The sequence below is a fragment of the Bufo gargarizans genome, chromosome 1 (genome assembly GCF_014858855.1).
Source record: "Bufo gargarizans isolate SCDJY-AF-19 chromosome 1, ASM1485885v1, whole genome shotgun sequence".
Taxonomy (NCBI): Eukaryota; Metazoa; Chordata; class Amphibia; order Anura; family Bufonidae; genus Bufo; species Bufo gargarizans.
The window spans coordinates 529,645,649-529,661,984 of NC_058080.1; the positions used below are offsets into that span (position 1 = coordinate 529,645,649).

At 41.4% G+C, this 16,336-nt stretch overlaps 1 protein-coding gene across 1 annotated transcript in view; it reads left to right on the forward strand.

Annotated features, from left to right (window-relative positions):
• LOC122933911 (solute carrier family 2, facilitated glucose transporter member 11-like) overlaps nucleotides 1–16,336 on the forward strand; it is a 98,382-nt gene that overhangs the window by 32,644 nt on the left and 49,402 nt on the right. The window contains 3 exon segments of the mRNA XM_044289017.1: nucleotides 8,979–9,077; nucleotides 10,551–10,711; nucleotides 11,979–12,103. Of these exon segments, the coding sequence (XP_044144952.1) occupies nucleotides 8,979–9,077; nucleotides 10,551–10,711; nucleotides 11,979–12,103 (385 nt within the window).

Here is a 16,336-nt window from a genome sequence, read left to right on the forward strand (position 1 = left end):
GTGCCCAAGGGGATGTCAATGGCTCCAAGCTGCAGCCCTCACCTGCTGCCGTTCGTGCCCAGCTCCGCCTCATAATCTTCTGTGACGCCTCCAGCTCTCCCTCTGTAACATGCTGTGAAAGCCTCCCTCCTCCCTCTGTAACATCGCTTTGAAAGCCTCCTGCTCTCCCTCCCCCCTCCTCCCTCTGTAACATGCTGTGAAAGCCTCCCTCCTCCCTCTGTAACGTCGCAATGTTAGAGCAGCAGGAGGAGGGGGGAGGGAGGGAGAGCAGGAGGCTTTCAAAGCGATGTTACAGAGGGAGGAGGGAGAGCAGGAGGCTTTCAAAGCGATGTTACAGAGGGAAGAGGGAAGAGGAAGGAGGGAGGAGGGGGGAGGGAGAGCAGGAGGCTTTCAAAGCGATGTTACAGAGGGAGGAGGGAGAGCAGGAGGCTTTCAAAGCGATGTTACAGAGGGAAGAGGGAGGAGGGAGGAGGGGGAGGGAGAGCAGGAGGCTTTCAAAGCGATGTTACAGAGGGAGGAGGGAGGAGGGAGAGCAGGAGGCTTTCACAGCGATGTTACAGAGGGAGGAGGGAGGAGGGAGGCTTTCACAGCATGTTACAGAGGAAGAGCTGGAGGCGTCACAGAAGATTATGAGGCGAAGCTGGGCACGAACGGCAGCAGGTGAGGGCTGCAGCTTGGAGCCATTGACATCCCCTTGGGCACTTTATTTTTATGACTGACAGGTTAGTAATAGCGTATTTTTAGCAAAATGAGCCTACAGATTACATTTATAAGACCACATTAGGAAGGGTTAAAGCTCACTGAACATAACCATATTTTTATCTGGAGGGGGTGAAACCTGGTGACAGAATCCCTTTAAGATTATGCTTTATTGTATAACTTCTTATGTCTTTGTACAATGTTATTTCTGTAAGTTCCTGTATTATACTGTAGTGTATGGGTCTCTTATGCACTGATATTCATACATTGTATTTTTTACCGTTCTTTAAAAAAAAATAAAAAAAAATCCTCAATAAATATATATTGAACGATAAAATTGTTTTGAAGTTGAAAAATCGAAGTCCAAAGTTGTTCACCGAAGTCTCACAAGAATTTCATGCCTCCGCACCTCAAAAAAATCAATACTGTAACAAAAAATGTAACATAATTGGTATCCCCCTTCTGAAAATGTCCAAACTATTAAAGTATAAAAGTAATTATCCTGTACAGTGATCGTTGTCATTAGAGTTCAGCAAATTGACTCCAATGATGTGGAATTCGATTTTAATTTTAGAATAATTTGGTTTCGCGGCGAAGCCGAATTTCCTTGTGCTTCGTGGTAGCGAATCGATTTAACCTGAAATAGTGTAAAAAACAAAAAAAATCATACTTACCTCCTCCATTTGCTTGCGATGGGGCAGCCGGCCCATCGCGAGCAAATGGAGGAGGTAAGTATGATTTAATTTTTTTTCTGTTCATTTTACACAGTTTTTACTCTCAGATGTCGCGATCATGTCTGAATCACTTTGGTGAAGTGAAGCAGCCGAATCGAATTTTCCAAAACTTTGCTCCTCTCTAGTTGTCATGGAACAATAAAATAAAAACTGCCAAATCACCCCTTTCTTATTGCTTTGTACCTGTAAAACAAATTGGATAAAAAGGGAAAAAAGTCACACCTACAACAAAACAGGATCAATAAAAACTACAGATTGACCCATAAAAAGGAGCCGTTACAAAGATCTGCAAGTGGAAATGTAAAAAAGTTATGTGTGTCAGCATATGATGATGCAAAGAAAACATTTTCAAGTTTTTGTATTTTTTAAATGTGTTGAAGCATAACAAAAACTATATACAGTAAATTTGAAATCAATATAATTGCACTGACCCACAGAATAAGGTCGGCATGCCATAATTTGTGCATTGTGAATCCTGTAAAAACAAGTCCTACAAAATGATGGAGGAATTTCATTTTTATTTTATTTTACAGTTTCACCCCACAAAGAATTTTATTTCTGCTAACCAAGACTAGTTATGGTATATTAAATGGGCCCATTAGAAAGTACAACTTATGTCGCAAGAAACAAGCCCTTGTATGAAAAAATGAAGTAAAAAAAAGGCAGGGAGTAAAAAAAGAAGAGAAGAAAGAAGCTTTTGTCCCTCATCAGCAACAATCTAATAACAGACACATCTAACTAGAAACTTGGATGTTCGATGCTTGCTACTTGCTAGAGATAGAGTGCTTCCATGGGGTTTTTCTCTGTGACTCTGCACCGCAAAAAAATGTTCTATTTTTTTGTGGTGCGGACAGATCACGGACCTATTCAATTTGAAAATGGGTCTGGATCCGTCTGTGGAATCTGCATGGATGGAGCCCGTGTATTTGAGACTGCAAATGGCGGTCCCCAATGCACGGAACGGCTGTGTGCATGAGCCCTAAGACTGTGTTCACATTTCAGTTATTTGGTCAGTTATTTCTGAGACAAAACCTGTTATCAAACCTTCAGAGAGATAAGGTGTAATGGAAAGATCTGCACCTCTTCTGTGTTTTTGACCCACACCTGTTTTTTTCTCCCAATAACTGATGGAAATAACTGACCAAATAACTGGTGTAAACTCAGCCTTATCTGTTTTCAATAACAAACTATAGGAGCAGTGTGCTCAAATTTACAGTCTATCTAAATGGACTGTAAATGTGTCTTCTTTCTTTTATTCAACTTTTCTGATATGCAAATGAGGTTCCAAGGTGCCCAGAGGGGCGTTATTACTCTGCTCTAGTGCCCAGTAACGCCCCCCTGCAGTGCCCAGCCGGCCTTTCTTCCAAGCTCAGCATGCCTCCTAAGAAATAAATGTCCTCCCACATACTTGCCGAACAGCGCCGCCCCTTCTCCACTACGTCATTTAATTTATTCATTGCACCATCCTGCTTCCTCCTCTCTTGGCCTACGGTGCCGCCCCCTTCCCAATACGTCATTTATTTTATTCATTGCACCAGCCATCCCTTCCTCCTTGTCCTCCGAAATCACGCGCAGGCGCAGTATCGGTGAGTGCCTGCGCCTGCACGATTCTCCTGTTCCAGAGGGCAACAGCCTCAATAGTGTCACTGGGCATGTGTCGAGCCTGCGCGGGATTTCGGAGGACAAGAGAGGAGTAAAGGGAGGAAGGGAGGGCCGGTGCAATGAATAAAATAAATGACGTATTGGGAAGGGGGCGGCGCCGTAGGCCAAGAGAGGAGGAAGGAACACCCGATGAAGTGAATAAATTAAATGACGTAATCGGTAGGGGGCGGCGCCGTAGGCAAAGAGAGGCGGAAGCACGATGGTGCAATGAATAAATTAAATGACGTAGTGGGGAGGGGGCGGCGCTGTTCGGCAAGTATGTGGGAGGGCATTTATTTCTTAGTAGGCCGGCTGGGCACTGCAGGGGGGCGTTACTGGGCACTAGAGCAGAGTAATAACGCCCCTCTGGGCACCTTGGAACATCATTTGCATATCAGAAAAATCGCTTTTTTATAAGAATGAAAAGTTGAATAAAAGAAAGAAGACATGTAGGTAAGAAGGTACTTTATTGCACATTGGTATGTAAACGATTTTATATGGTCAAAATAGGTGACAGATTCCCTTTAAGGGTACAAGATCATGAAATAGATGTGTGGCAGAGGATTCACCCTTTTCAATGTGAAGAACAACGTCAGCAATCAAGACTGGAACAATATGAACAGCCACATAATTGATAAAAATGCATAAAAGAGAAATATGACAATCAGGAGAGGACCTGTATGCGTCCAAGATCATGGACACTGGAGCTGAACAAGTCACAGCGTTCAGATGGAGACCTACTATGTTAGGCTACTTTCACACTTGCATTTCTATTTTCCAGTATTGAGATCCAGCAGAGGAACTCAATACTGGAGAAAAACTCTTCCGTTTTGTCCCCATTCATTGTCAATGGGGACAAAACTGAACAGAACAGAACGGAATGCTCCAAAATGCATTTTGTTCCGTTTGGTTGCATTCCCATACCAGAGAGCAAACCACAGTAAGCTGCGATTTTGTTTCTGTCATCGGATGCGGAGCAATAGAAAACAGATCCGCCCCCCATTGACTTTCAATGGTGTTCATGCTGGATCCGTCATTGCTATGTTAAAGATAATACAACCGTATCCGTTCATAATAGATGTAGCCGGATGTATTATCAGAAAAGGAAGTGTTTTTGCTGATCCATTACGGATGGATTAAGTGGTTAAGTTTACAGATTGAATGAATCCACACAAGAACATCTGTCCATCTAATGAGCTGCTAGCTGACATACACACAGGATAGCTGTCGGTCAAATGCACATTTGGGTGACTGCTATCTCTCTCATCCTGTACATACAGTCATGTGAAAAAATTAGGACACCCTTTGAAAGCATGTGGTTTTTTGTAACATTTTTAATAAAAGGTTATTTCATCTCCGTTTCAACAATACAGAGAGATTAAAGTAATCCAACTAAACAAAGAAAACTGAAGAAAAGTCTTTTCAAGATCTTCTGTAAATGTCATTCTACAAAAATGCCTATTCTAACTGAGGAAAAAGATAGGACACCCTCACATGTATTCCCTCTTAAATTGGCTCAGATCTCACACAGGTATATCACACCAGGTGCACATAATTAGTAGATCGTTACTCTGCATGTTGAATGAGGCTTGCCCTATTTAAACCTCAGACATTTAGTTTGGTGTGCTCCTGACTGTTGAAGTGAGAGTGAGCACCATGGTGAGAGCAAAAGAGCTGTCAGAGGACTTCAGAAAAAAGATTGTAGCAGCCTATGAGTCTGGGAAGGGATTTAAAAAGATCTCAAAAGATTTTGAAATCAGCCATTCCACTGTCCGGAAGATAGTCTACAAGTGGAGGGCTTTCAAAACAACTGCCAACATGCCCAGGACTGGTCGCCCCAGCAAGTTCACCCCAAGAGCAGACCGCAAGATGCTAAAAGAGGTCTCCAAAAACCCTAAAGTGTCATCTCGAGAACTACAGCAGGCTCTGGCTACTGTTGATGTAGAAGTACATGCCTCTACAATCAGAAAGAGACTGTACAAGTTTAACTTGCATGGGAGGTGTGCAAGGAGGAAACCTTTGCTTTCCAAGAGAAACATCGAGGCCAGACTGACATTTGCCAGAGATAAAGTTGACAAAGACCAGGACTTCTGGAATAATGTTCTTTGGACAGATGAGTCCAAAATTGAATTATTTGGACACAACAGCAGAGGACATGTTTGGTGTAAACCAAACACAGCATTCCAAGAAAAGAACCTCATACCAACTGTGAAGCATGGAGGTGGAAGTGTCATGGTTTGGGGCTGCTTTGCTGCAGCAGGACCTGGTCAGCTCACCATCATAGAATCCACGATGAATTCTACTGTGTATCAGAAGGTGCTTGAAGAACATGTGAGACCATCAGTTAGAAAATTAAAGCTGAAGCGGAACTGGACCATGCAACATGACAATGACCCAAAACATACTAGTAAATCAACCAAAGATTGGCTGAAAAAGAAGAAATGGAGAGTCCTGGAATGGCCAAGTCAAAGTCCAGATTTGAATCCCATTGAGATGCTGTGGGGTGACTTGAAAAGGGCTGTACGTGCAAGAAACCCCTCAAACATCTCACAGCTGAAAAAGTTCTGCATTGAGGAGTGGGGTAAAATTTCCTCAGACCGATGTCGAAGACTGGTAGATGGCTACAAGAACCGTCTCACTGCAGTTATTTCAGCCAAAGGAGGTAACACTCGCTATTAGGGGCAAGGGTGTCCTATCTTTTTCCTCAGTTAGAATAGGCATTTTTGTAGAATGACATTTACAGAAGATCTTGAAAAGACTTTTCTTCAGTTTTCTTTGTTTAGTTGGATTACTTTAATCTCTCTGTATTGTTGAAACGGAGATGAAATAACCTTTTATTAAAAATGTTACAAAAAACCACATGCTTTCAAAGGGTGTCCTAATTTTTTCACATGACTGTACATGTGCATGCTCACCTCAGGGGAGAGAGAGTACAGACCCAGACATATGTGGCAGAAGATTGTCTCTCTGAGAAAGAATCTCATCCGGAGGCTGCATTCACAATAGATGGTCAGCTGGTCTAACCGAAATCAGAAGGTTTGGTGAACATATATCTGATGTCTATAGCCAGATTTAGTTTTCCATTGTGTATATAGACCAAGCATGCTGAGCAATACAGGTAGATACTTATCAGTTGCGCAGTAGCATCAGGGAGTGTTTGTCTCCAAATGTGACGCGGGCCACACAGGTGCACCTGAATGTTACCATTAAATCAAAATCAAGGCACATTCAAACCTGGAGTTGCCACACCTCTAGGCATGCATGTACAGACAAAATAACAAAATAACGTGGTCATAAAAGGCAGAAAAATGCTCAAAACCCCATATTCTGTTGCACATATATAATCGGGGAAGCAAATCCTGCACATGTGATCCATTGCTAACAGCAATCCCCAGCAAAAATGTATACAATGGAGGATGCCGTCAGGATATGCTCCCCCGATTATATATGTGCAACAGCATATGGGGTTTTGAGCATCTTTCTGCCTTTTATGACCACGTTATTTTGTCTGTACATGCACGCCTGGAGGTGTGGCAACTCCAGGTTTGAATGTGCCTTGATTTTGATTTAATGGTAACTGCCTGCGTCACATGAGCCGGTGATTGGTGGGACACACAGCCTCCTCCCTTCTCCCATTGTATATGTGATTTCACGCTGGAGGTAATTGGAAGTTGCTGGCTGTGTGTCGGACTCTATGCCCCTATCCGTAATTGCTCATATGCCATAGATAGGTTATCGTGTCACTTTGAGAGACCTTGACGGGGTGCATGGGCGCCGGTATGTTCTTAATATAAGAATATATTGCCGAAAGTCACATTTTAATATCAGTGTGAGGGTTTAGCCATATATTGTCAATTGCATTTTCCATTGTAGTGCACCATTTTTTCTTTGTAAATATATTCTTATACAGGTGAAACTCGAAAAATTAGAATATAGTGCAAAGTTCATTTATTTCAGCAATGTAACTTAAAGAGTAAAACTAACATATGAGATAGACTCATTACATGCAAAGCGAGATATTTCAAGCCTTTATTTGGTTTAATTTGAATGAGATATGGCTTACTGCTTATGAAACCCCAAAGTCACACTTTTGAGGTACCCTTTGCTCGGGGGGTATGGATTAATTAGCTGACTAGAGTGTGACACTTTGAGCCTAGAATATTGAACCTTTACACAAAATTCTAATTTTAAGCTGCATTAATGGAATTCCTTTTAATTTGGATTACTGAAATAAATGGACTTTTTCCCGATATTCTAATTTTTCGAGTTTCACCTGTATGTCCCTACATGGAATAACTTTGTCACTGTGCTAGACTTGGCCAGACAAACATTGGTGGAGGCCCTACACAGGCTATTAGGTGGAGCCTTCTCTTTTTTTTGTGTGTGTGAGAGCCCCTTTTCATAATTTTTTTATAATTATATACTGTATATAAAATAGCTACTGTTCATACTGTACATCTCATTATGGTTGTTGTACATGTTAATTCTGATGGTATATGACATTATTGTCCTGTTACAGTCACAATTCTGAGGAAAACTAATATGGACCAAAATGGTGCTGGTAGCACTTTATCCCTAAGGCCTCTTGCACACAACCATATGTATTTTGCGGTCCGTTAAAACGGATCCACAAAAAATACAGATGAAATCCATGTGCATTTCGTATTTTGCGGAATGGAACAGCTGGCCCCTAATAGAACAGTACTATCCCTGCCCGTAATGCGGACAATAATAGGACTTGTATTTTTTTGCGGAATTAAAATGCGGAAATGGAAAGCACACAGAGTACCTTCAGTTTTTTTTGTGGACCCATTGAAGTGAATGGTCCCGTATACGGTCAGCAAAAAAACCGGAACAGACACAGAAAGAAAATATGTTCGTGTGCAAGAGGCCTAAGCCTCATGCACATGACCATTGCCATTTTGCAGTCTGCAGATACTGCCCACTTTTCTATTATCAAAATGCCAATTTTTGTCCACAAAACAGACAAGAATAGGAGATGTTCTACGATTTGTGGAATGGCTGGGTTCCATCTATGTGCTGTCTGCATTTTCTGTGGACCCATAGTAATGAATGGGTAGGCGTGTGATTCAAGAAAAATGCAGATTGGACGCGGACACAAAATACGGTTGTGTGCATGAGGTTTAAAGTTATGAGAGTGGCTGAACCAAACACAAACCTTTTAGCACTTCCTATGGCCTGTGGCTGGTAATTCAGACAAAACGAATGCGTATTATTTCAGTGGCATTATATTATAATTTAGGTTCTTTTCACACAGGTGCCAAGCTTTCTTTTATAACATTGTAACACTGACTTAGGGCTCATGCACACGACCGTATGTATTTTTTGGTCCACAAAAAATGGATCCGCAAAAAATATGGATGACGTTCGTGTGCATTCCGTATTTTGCGGAATGGAACAGCTGGCCCCTAATAGAACAGTCCGGTCCTTGTCCGTAATGCGAACAATAATAGGACATGTTCTATTGTTTTTTTTGTGGAACAGACATACGAAAACGGAACGCACGGAGAAACTTCAGTTTTTTTTGCAGGCCCATTGAAATGAATGGTTCTGCATAAATCGTCCACAAAATAAATATGGAACGGACACGGAAATAAAATACGTTCGAGTGAATGAGCCCTTAGAGTAGAGTTTACTGTGATTCTGGAGTGGTTTCTGTCATTTTGATGGCAGGAATAGTGCTACATGCTGCCTTATTCTTACTATTCTTACTAAAAATAACAGAAACCCAACACAGTTTTCAGACAGCAATGTGACCATAGCCTTAAACTGTTAATTTACATTTTCAGTCGGCGTTGGGGTGGTGGAGCCCACAGTCAATTTCGGCATTTGCCCTGCCTGTAGAACTGAATGTAAATAACATTTCTGCTTATGTATCCATAGATTCCAACAAAGAAACTATTTTGGGCTGTCTGTGCAATAGGGATTGGCGGGACCTTTCAATATGGATATAATCTATCAATTATTAATGCACCTACAACTGTAAGTAAAACGTCTTAAGCTTTGATGGAAATTTGGAAATATTGGGGCACATTAGACTTAACGGTAATAAAGCTCTATAGCTGGAGGTGGATTGCCGACGTTATGAAGAGGCGCAGGCCTCTTTATAACTTCGGCGGATCCTCCGCCAGTATTAAATGTAAGACAGCTTATGAGCTGTCTTACATTTAGACCTTTTTCTACGCCTAAAACAGGCGTATAAAATGGTGAATGAGACGGGCCTGCCGGTACCTCTCCTTCCCTGCCCACCCCACACCCACAATTTTAGACCTGGCATGAGCAGGGAGAAGTCGCAGATTGCGGCACAACTAGTTGTTGCGCCGAAACCTGCACCTGAAATACGCCTAATTTAGGTGCATTTCAGATTGATAAATGACCCCCATTGTTTTATGGAGAATCTTTCTAAGACAAATATAACTATTATACAGAGAAAGGCTGAAAGTGAACACAATGAGATTTTGACTTTGTACAATTAAAGAATACTAGAAGTCAATAGTTCAATACCCAAAGAATTGTAAAGTTAAAAATATAGAGGTCATTTATTATCCAGAAAAACGCCTTCTGGCGCAGATTGCGCCGCAACGGTTAGTTGCACCGCAATCTGCAAGTTTTCCCTGCTCCCACCAGGTCTAAAAAAAGAGGGTGTGGTGTGGGTGAGGAAGGGGAAAAGCCAGCAGGCTATTCTCATTTATCATTTTCTACACCTGTTTTAGGTGTAGAAAATGGATGCGCCGAAGTTATGTAGAGGCCTGTGCTTCTTCATAACGTCAAGGGATCCACCACTAGATATGGTGATTATATTAAGACCAGCGTCTAAAACACCGGTCTTAATAAATGACCTCCATAGCCTTTGATTATGTCAGCAGTCTCATAACTCCACACAGTTGTGATCTTTTGTCTTGCTTTAGCTAATATTTAAAGGTGAAAATCTGAGCGCCTCATAAAACTGTTTCAATGTCTGGAGATCACATGAACCAAATGACAATTAGGTTCTTGGTGCCACCATTTAAAGCAGAGTCACATAAATCATGCTGGCAATCCCACCCGCCTCTTCTATCCTGCATATCAGTGTCTGGATGTGCAGAGGAGTGCTTCTGCAGGAAAGAGGGGGTGGGCTATAACAGGCGGGGTCACCACTGCCAGCATGACTTATGTGACCCGGCTAAGGCAGCAACTTCACCCAGTGACTCCACTAGCACTGTGTCTATGATGTAAGGTACTTTTTCAAAGTTAGTTTTTAACACAAAGACACTTATAAGGTAATTTCAAGAAAGCCAGTTTCTGAGGGTAGTGCTAGTTCACATCCAGTTAGGACTGCCCACTTGCAATGAATTAATTAATTAAAATTGTGACCAGGTTTATCTACAAATGCTGTATGAGCTTATGAAGGTTTGGGCCACTATTGATATCTTGAATTTCTGTTTAACTCTTAATTTTTATTTTTCTCCTTTGCAGCATGTACACAAGTTCATTAATGAAACCTGGTATTTACGCTACAAATCCCAGTTAGATGAAGGCCTACTAACGCTCATTTGGTCAGTAATAGTTTCAGTGTTTACAATAGGTGGACTTCTTGGGACATTTATTGGTGGGCTTGCAGCAGTAAAGTATGGCAGGTAAGCTGGCACCTTCTTTTGAATATGGTACAGAGGTGTAAAGAAATGCATGCATTGCACACTCGTAGCAAAATCAGATGATACTGTAAACATAGACAACCACAGTGACCCTAGCATGATGGGAAGATGTCCTAGCATGGAGAGAAGCCTGAAGCTTCTAACCCAAGCAAATTGCAGCAATGTCCAAAGCCAATATATGTGTGTTACCTTTACTGGCTCTTATTTCCACTAACTAAACTGAGCCACTACCTAACTACTAATACTATGAAGCTATAGTTAACCAGATAATTGCAGTGCCCCAGAGGACTGTTGCTGTCTATAGGCAGCTATTGGGAAAAGTAATGACTGTGAGATATTTTAGAACTGTGCCTTTTGCTGCCATTTGTGTTACTACTCCTATAATAAATTGAGTAAAGAAATACTTTATTTATTGCAACCAATGGTACTGATTATTGAGTCCACAATCTATTCATTGGCTTCTGCACTCCTGCCTTGCACCTAGCTAAACTGTTCACCATCAAAGGAGCCCCAACACCAGGGTGTGCCTCGAAGGAAGAAAGGGTGCATTCTCCAGTCACTGCACCACATTAGGTAGCGCCAAGGTGGAGCTAGCTACTGTGGACTGTGAATACAACTACTAACACATCCTCCCCTCTGGGTTTACTGCATATTCAACATTCTCAGGACAAAATGTTATATGTAGCACAGCTACATAATTTATCACATTTAACACATTAAAGTAAAACAAATATTGTCCGACCTGTTAGAAAGGTGCATGATGTAATCTGTAGTGAATATATTCTTCTCAGTCACTGAATTATCCCCTCTCTTCTACTTTTTAGCTGTGTCATGTGACTAACTGTCTGATCTCCAACCGACACAGGACAGAAAGTCAGTTACTTTTCTGTTTATTCCTCTGAGACAGACATTGAGGCTCCCATAGAAATACATAGAGAAACTGGCTTCCTGTCCACACATAAGATGCTGTGTTATTTGGAGAGTCAGAGTGTTGTGGTCACTTTGTACAGTTGAGGATCAGAAGGGAGGATATAACTCACAAATAGTCTCTGGTAAGAAGATTACTTTCTCTACATTTATATCATGTACCTTTCTAACAGGTCAGAGAATAACATTTTTTGCGGGAGTTCTTCTTTAAGCAGTGACCACTGGCTGACTGCACATGTCTATCCCTGTCTCATCTGTAGCTGGTAACTTTTAGATAAATTTCGTATGCATATAGTAACCTGTCTGCTCACCTGTATTGCAGGAAAAATGTTCTCCTGGTGAATAATGCTGTAGCAATTCTCGCTGCTCTTGTCATGGGAATGGCGCAACCAGCTGGATTATTTGAATTTTTGATAGTTGGAAGATTCCTTATAGGAATCAATGCAGGTAAAATATACTTTTTTTTAGACATAACTTTATTCAACCCATTACTATTTGAAGGTATACAATGAGAATATAAAAGACAGAAACGAAGGCAGATAGTTTGCTATCTGGTTAATTTGTGCATATCCTATATGTGTTTACCCGCGATTGTGTACAGGAGACCTAAGGCTTCGGGGATTTTTTCCTTTTTTATCAGCTGCAGACGGCAGATGAACCAGAATCTTTCCAGGTTTGTTTCAAACAAATCCACTAAAACAGAGCGTAGCACCATTTTAGTGCACATGTGGGTGGGAAAAAAGCTTTAGAAAGGAAGAAGGGTTCTCGCATGACCCTGAGAGGAAGTGGGGGCAATCAGTGCTGCAGCAGACAGGGAGGTACCTAGCAGAATTAGCAGAATGCTATACTGTGCGGGGCTGGGAATTAGGGTGGTTGGGTCTTACATTGTCTGACAGGAAAGTTTTGTTAGGGAGTCAGGGACAGTGAAAAATCAATCAGGGACAGTCAGAAATCAATCAATCAAGCTTATTGCCAGGGACAGTCAAGGGGAAGGCTAGGATTCCAAAGAAGAATTGTGTGTGTTGTGTACAATAGAGAAAAGCAGGGGAGCTGGTAGCCAGGAATACAGGAGACAGGAGCTGTGGTTATGCCTCCTATCAGAAGTACAGGTGCACCTCTAAAGCAGCTACCTGCAAGCCAATACTTTTATTTTGTTTTACCATTTTCATAGAAATTCTTTTTTTTTCTGGGGTACAATATAATTAAGCAGTATATTTAAGTAATTACTGCAGCAATACCCACAGTATGGCAACAATCTAACTGTGTGTTAAAGGGGTTATCCCATGAATAATGTAGAACATGACAATCTCTTTCTAACAAAGTTAGAACTAGCCCTGTACCTCACATGGATCCAGAGATCTCTGCTATTCATTGCTCTGCTAGATTTATATCAAGCTGAAAGCTCAAGGAGAGTCTGTTTTCTGCGTGTCTAAGCTCTCCCTATCACAGCTCAGGAGGCGTGTCCATGCTCTCCCTATCACAGCTCAGGATGCAGTTGAAAGCTGAAACTGAGCATGTGCGGCCATCTCAGTGAGCAGGACAAAGAAATAAGAAAATAAGTCACACTATACAGATACATTTTATTGAATAACTCAGTAGCTATACAAGATTTTTAATTACATGCCATTACAAAACTACTCAGATCCAGGTGCTGGTTTGAAAACTGTAGAATATTTTTTGTGGGACAACCCCTTGAAGTTTAAATTGAGTATTAAGCCTGTGAGATATAATTAATACCTGAATTTATCCAGAACCTATCTTGTGACATATTCACAAATTCATCCAGGTGAACATTTCCCCAAATTGGCGTAAAATCTAGAGCGACAGTAACCTCTAGTAGCTTGTGTGTTCCCATACTTTAGTGAGGAGGTTCACCATGGCATATAGGTCCCTTCCTTTGTTTCAACTGTCCGGATTCCAACAAAACAAAAATATCTTTGTAACTTGAGCTGCAAACCAGATCTTTTCACACCGGGTCAAGCTGCCATTCCGTCATCCTTTGTAGCTGAGCTGCTAGGTAGTAACCTCTAAAAAAAGGTACACCCAAACCTTCTGAACTATGAGAATAGTACAGATATTTTAGCTTCATTCCAACTCGTTTTCTCCCCCAGATCAGCTCGTTTAGTAGCTTATCAATAAGTGAGAACGTACTATTGTCAATACAGACTGGAGCAGCTATAAATTGATACAGGAGTTGATTCTAAAAAGGGAGATTCTATCCGCCATTGATAAGGGCAGTTTAGACCAAATCGCAATCTTCTAGAGGGCGAGACTCTTATTCCCAGATTCTCAAAGGACGCCTATGGCCCCAGTATCCTCAGTCCCTCTGTGTTATCCAGCACCATTTCATCCAGGGACAACAGGATGGTCTTGTTCCAGTTAATCTCCAGCCCGACATAGCCCCGAACTCCTCCACACTTTGAATGGTGTTAGGTAAGGTGTTCGGTGTATCGCCCCAAACAAAATAGTATATCGTTGGCATATAAAGACACTTTAACTACTTTGCCATCTTCTTCAAAACCCCACCTTCTTCGTCTTGCCCGATTTTAAGGCCAGAGGTTCTAAAAACATATTAAATAAAATAGGGGATAGGGGACATCCCTATCGCATACTTCTTGATAGTAAAACAGATGGAGTTAACACTAATTCGAGCAGTCGGGTTTGCATATAACAATCGTGTAAAATTAATAAAGTAGTGCCCAATGCCAAAATATCTCATTGTTGTCCAAAGGAAGCCCCACTCCACCCTGTCAAAGGCCTTAGTGGCATCCATAGACAAGATGGAGAGCGGGAGCACCCCCTGTCACTTGCATATTAGAAAAGAGATGCCTTATGTTATAATGAGTACTTTTCTGCTGAATAAATCCACATTGATCGGAATGTATAATCGACTTTCCTAAGTCTGATAGACAATACCTTGGCAATAATTTTAATGTCTGTTTATTAAGTAGCGATATTGGTCTGTACGCACCGACCTCCAACAGGTCTTTCCCCTTTTTTCCTATTAATACAATGATAGCCTCCATCATGGATCTTGGATATTCCCCCTCTCGATTTTGAGTCACAAATGACCTCCTCCAGACAGGGTAACAATATCTCTTAGTATCTCCTGTAGACCTCAAACGGTAATCCATCTGAGCCCGGGAATGTATTACCTTGGATTGCTTTCAGGGCGTTCTGTAGTTCGTTCACAGAGATCAATGCATCCAGAGCAAGTCTCTGCTCCTTCGATTGCCTTGGAAATTCAATGTACTTCAAATATTCTTCTATCTCCTGCTCAGGTACCTTGGTTTCAGTTCTATATATACCTGCAAAACAACGATAAAAGGCACCCCAAATTTCTTCCTGACTATGAAGAATATTGCCTTGTAAAGGCCTTGTTGCAAGTATAAAGGGGGCACCACCCTGATTCTTAACAATGGCAGAGAGCAGCTTACGAAGTTTTCCTGATTCTCTAAAGGCATTGTAACCTGAAAAAAGGGCTTTTGATTAGCTTTTTCATACAAAAATTATCCATACCTTCATTGTGCATTTATCATGTCCTCTCTTTTAGCATCTATCTGATTTTCATAATATGCTTGCTCCTTTCTATTAACCTCTTCTTTAAGCTCCTTTTCACACAAAATCTCTCCTCATGTAAGTTATCCTTCTCATTAAGATTCCCCTAATAAAAGCTTTCATAGCATCCCATACATATAACATTTTCCTGGAATCCTTATTAATATTCCAGATATTGGAGATCTCCTATTTGATAAGTTTATGTTCTACAATAAGACTCAGTGCCAACAACATAGTAGAGTGATCGGAGATCGACCTTGGCTCATATCTCATTTTGACCACACTTAACCACGCATATCTGTGGTTAATTAACGCCATGTCATGGAGCCGCCTACTACAACAGGAAAAGGCCTTAGTACAGCCATTTCTGTATCTCCAGATATCAACAAAACCCGTTTCTCTGCAGAATTTTGCCAATGGTGAAGTAAAACTACAGTGATCCCCATCCCCCTTGGTACTGCTGAATCTATCCAGTTCTATATCCATTACACATTTAAAATCACCAATATTAATAGTTGTGCAGGTGTCCCTCTGTTCCATAAATACTGCCAGTTGACCCAGTATGTATGGAGAGTATGGCGGAAGAATATACACAAATGCAAGTATACATTTTGAGCCATTTAATGTCCCATAAAGAAAAATATATCTCCCTTCCCCATCACAGGATGTGGAAATGCACTTAAAATCGACCCTTCTATGTATCATTACAGATACACCCCTTGAGTAGCTAGTGTAAACTGAATGATAACAAGAGCTCATACAGTTATTTTGGATAAAACAAATGGTGTCCTTAATCAAGTGCGTCTCCATTAAACTGACTACACCTGGAAGAAAGTTTTCTCTTTTCCTCTTCCCTCGCTCCACCATTGCCAACTATATCCTCCCACCCCCAACCCTTCCCTCCGTCCTCACCCTCCGTCCCACCGCTTGGCCCCAGACTAATTTTAACCTGCAAACTCTATTCCAGAACTACTCCCCAACCCACCCCCTCCCCACCACTCATCATCATAGATCAAAATGACTGCAACATTCATTAGTCCCTGGGACTATTTAAGTCCCTTTCTATCCATCCATTCTGCAACCTCCTCCGGCGTATCAAAAACCGGTCGAAATTTAATTTGT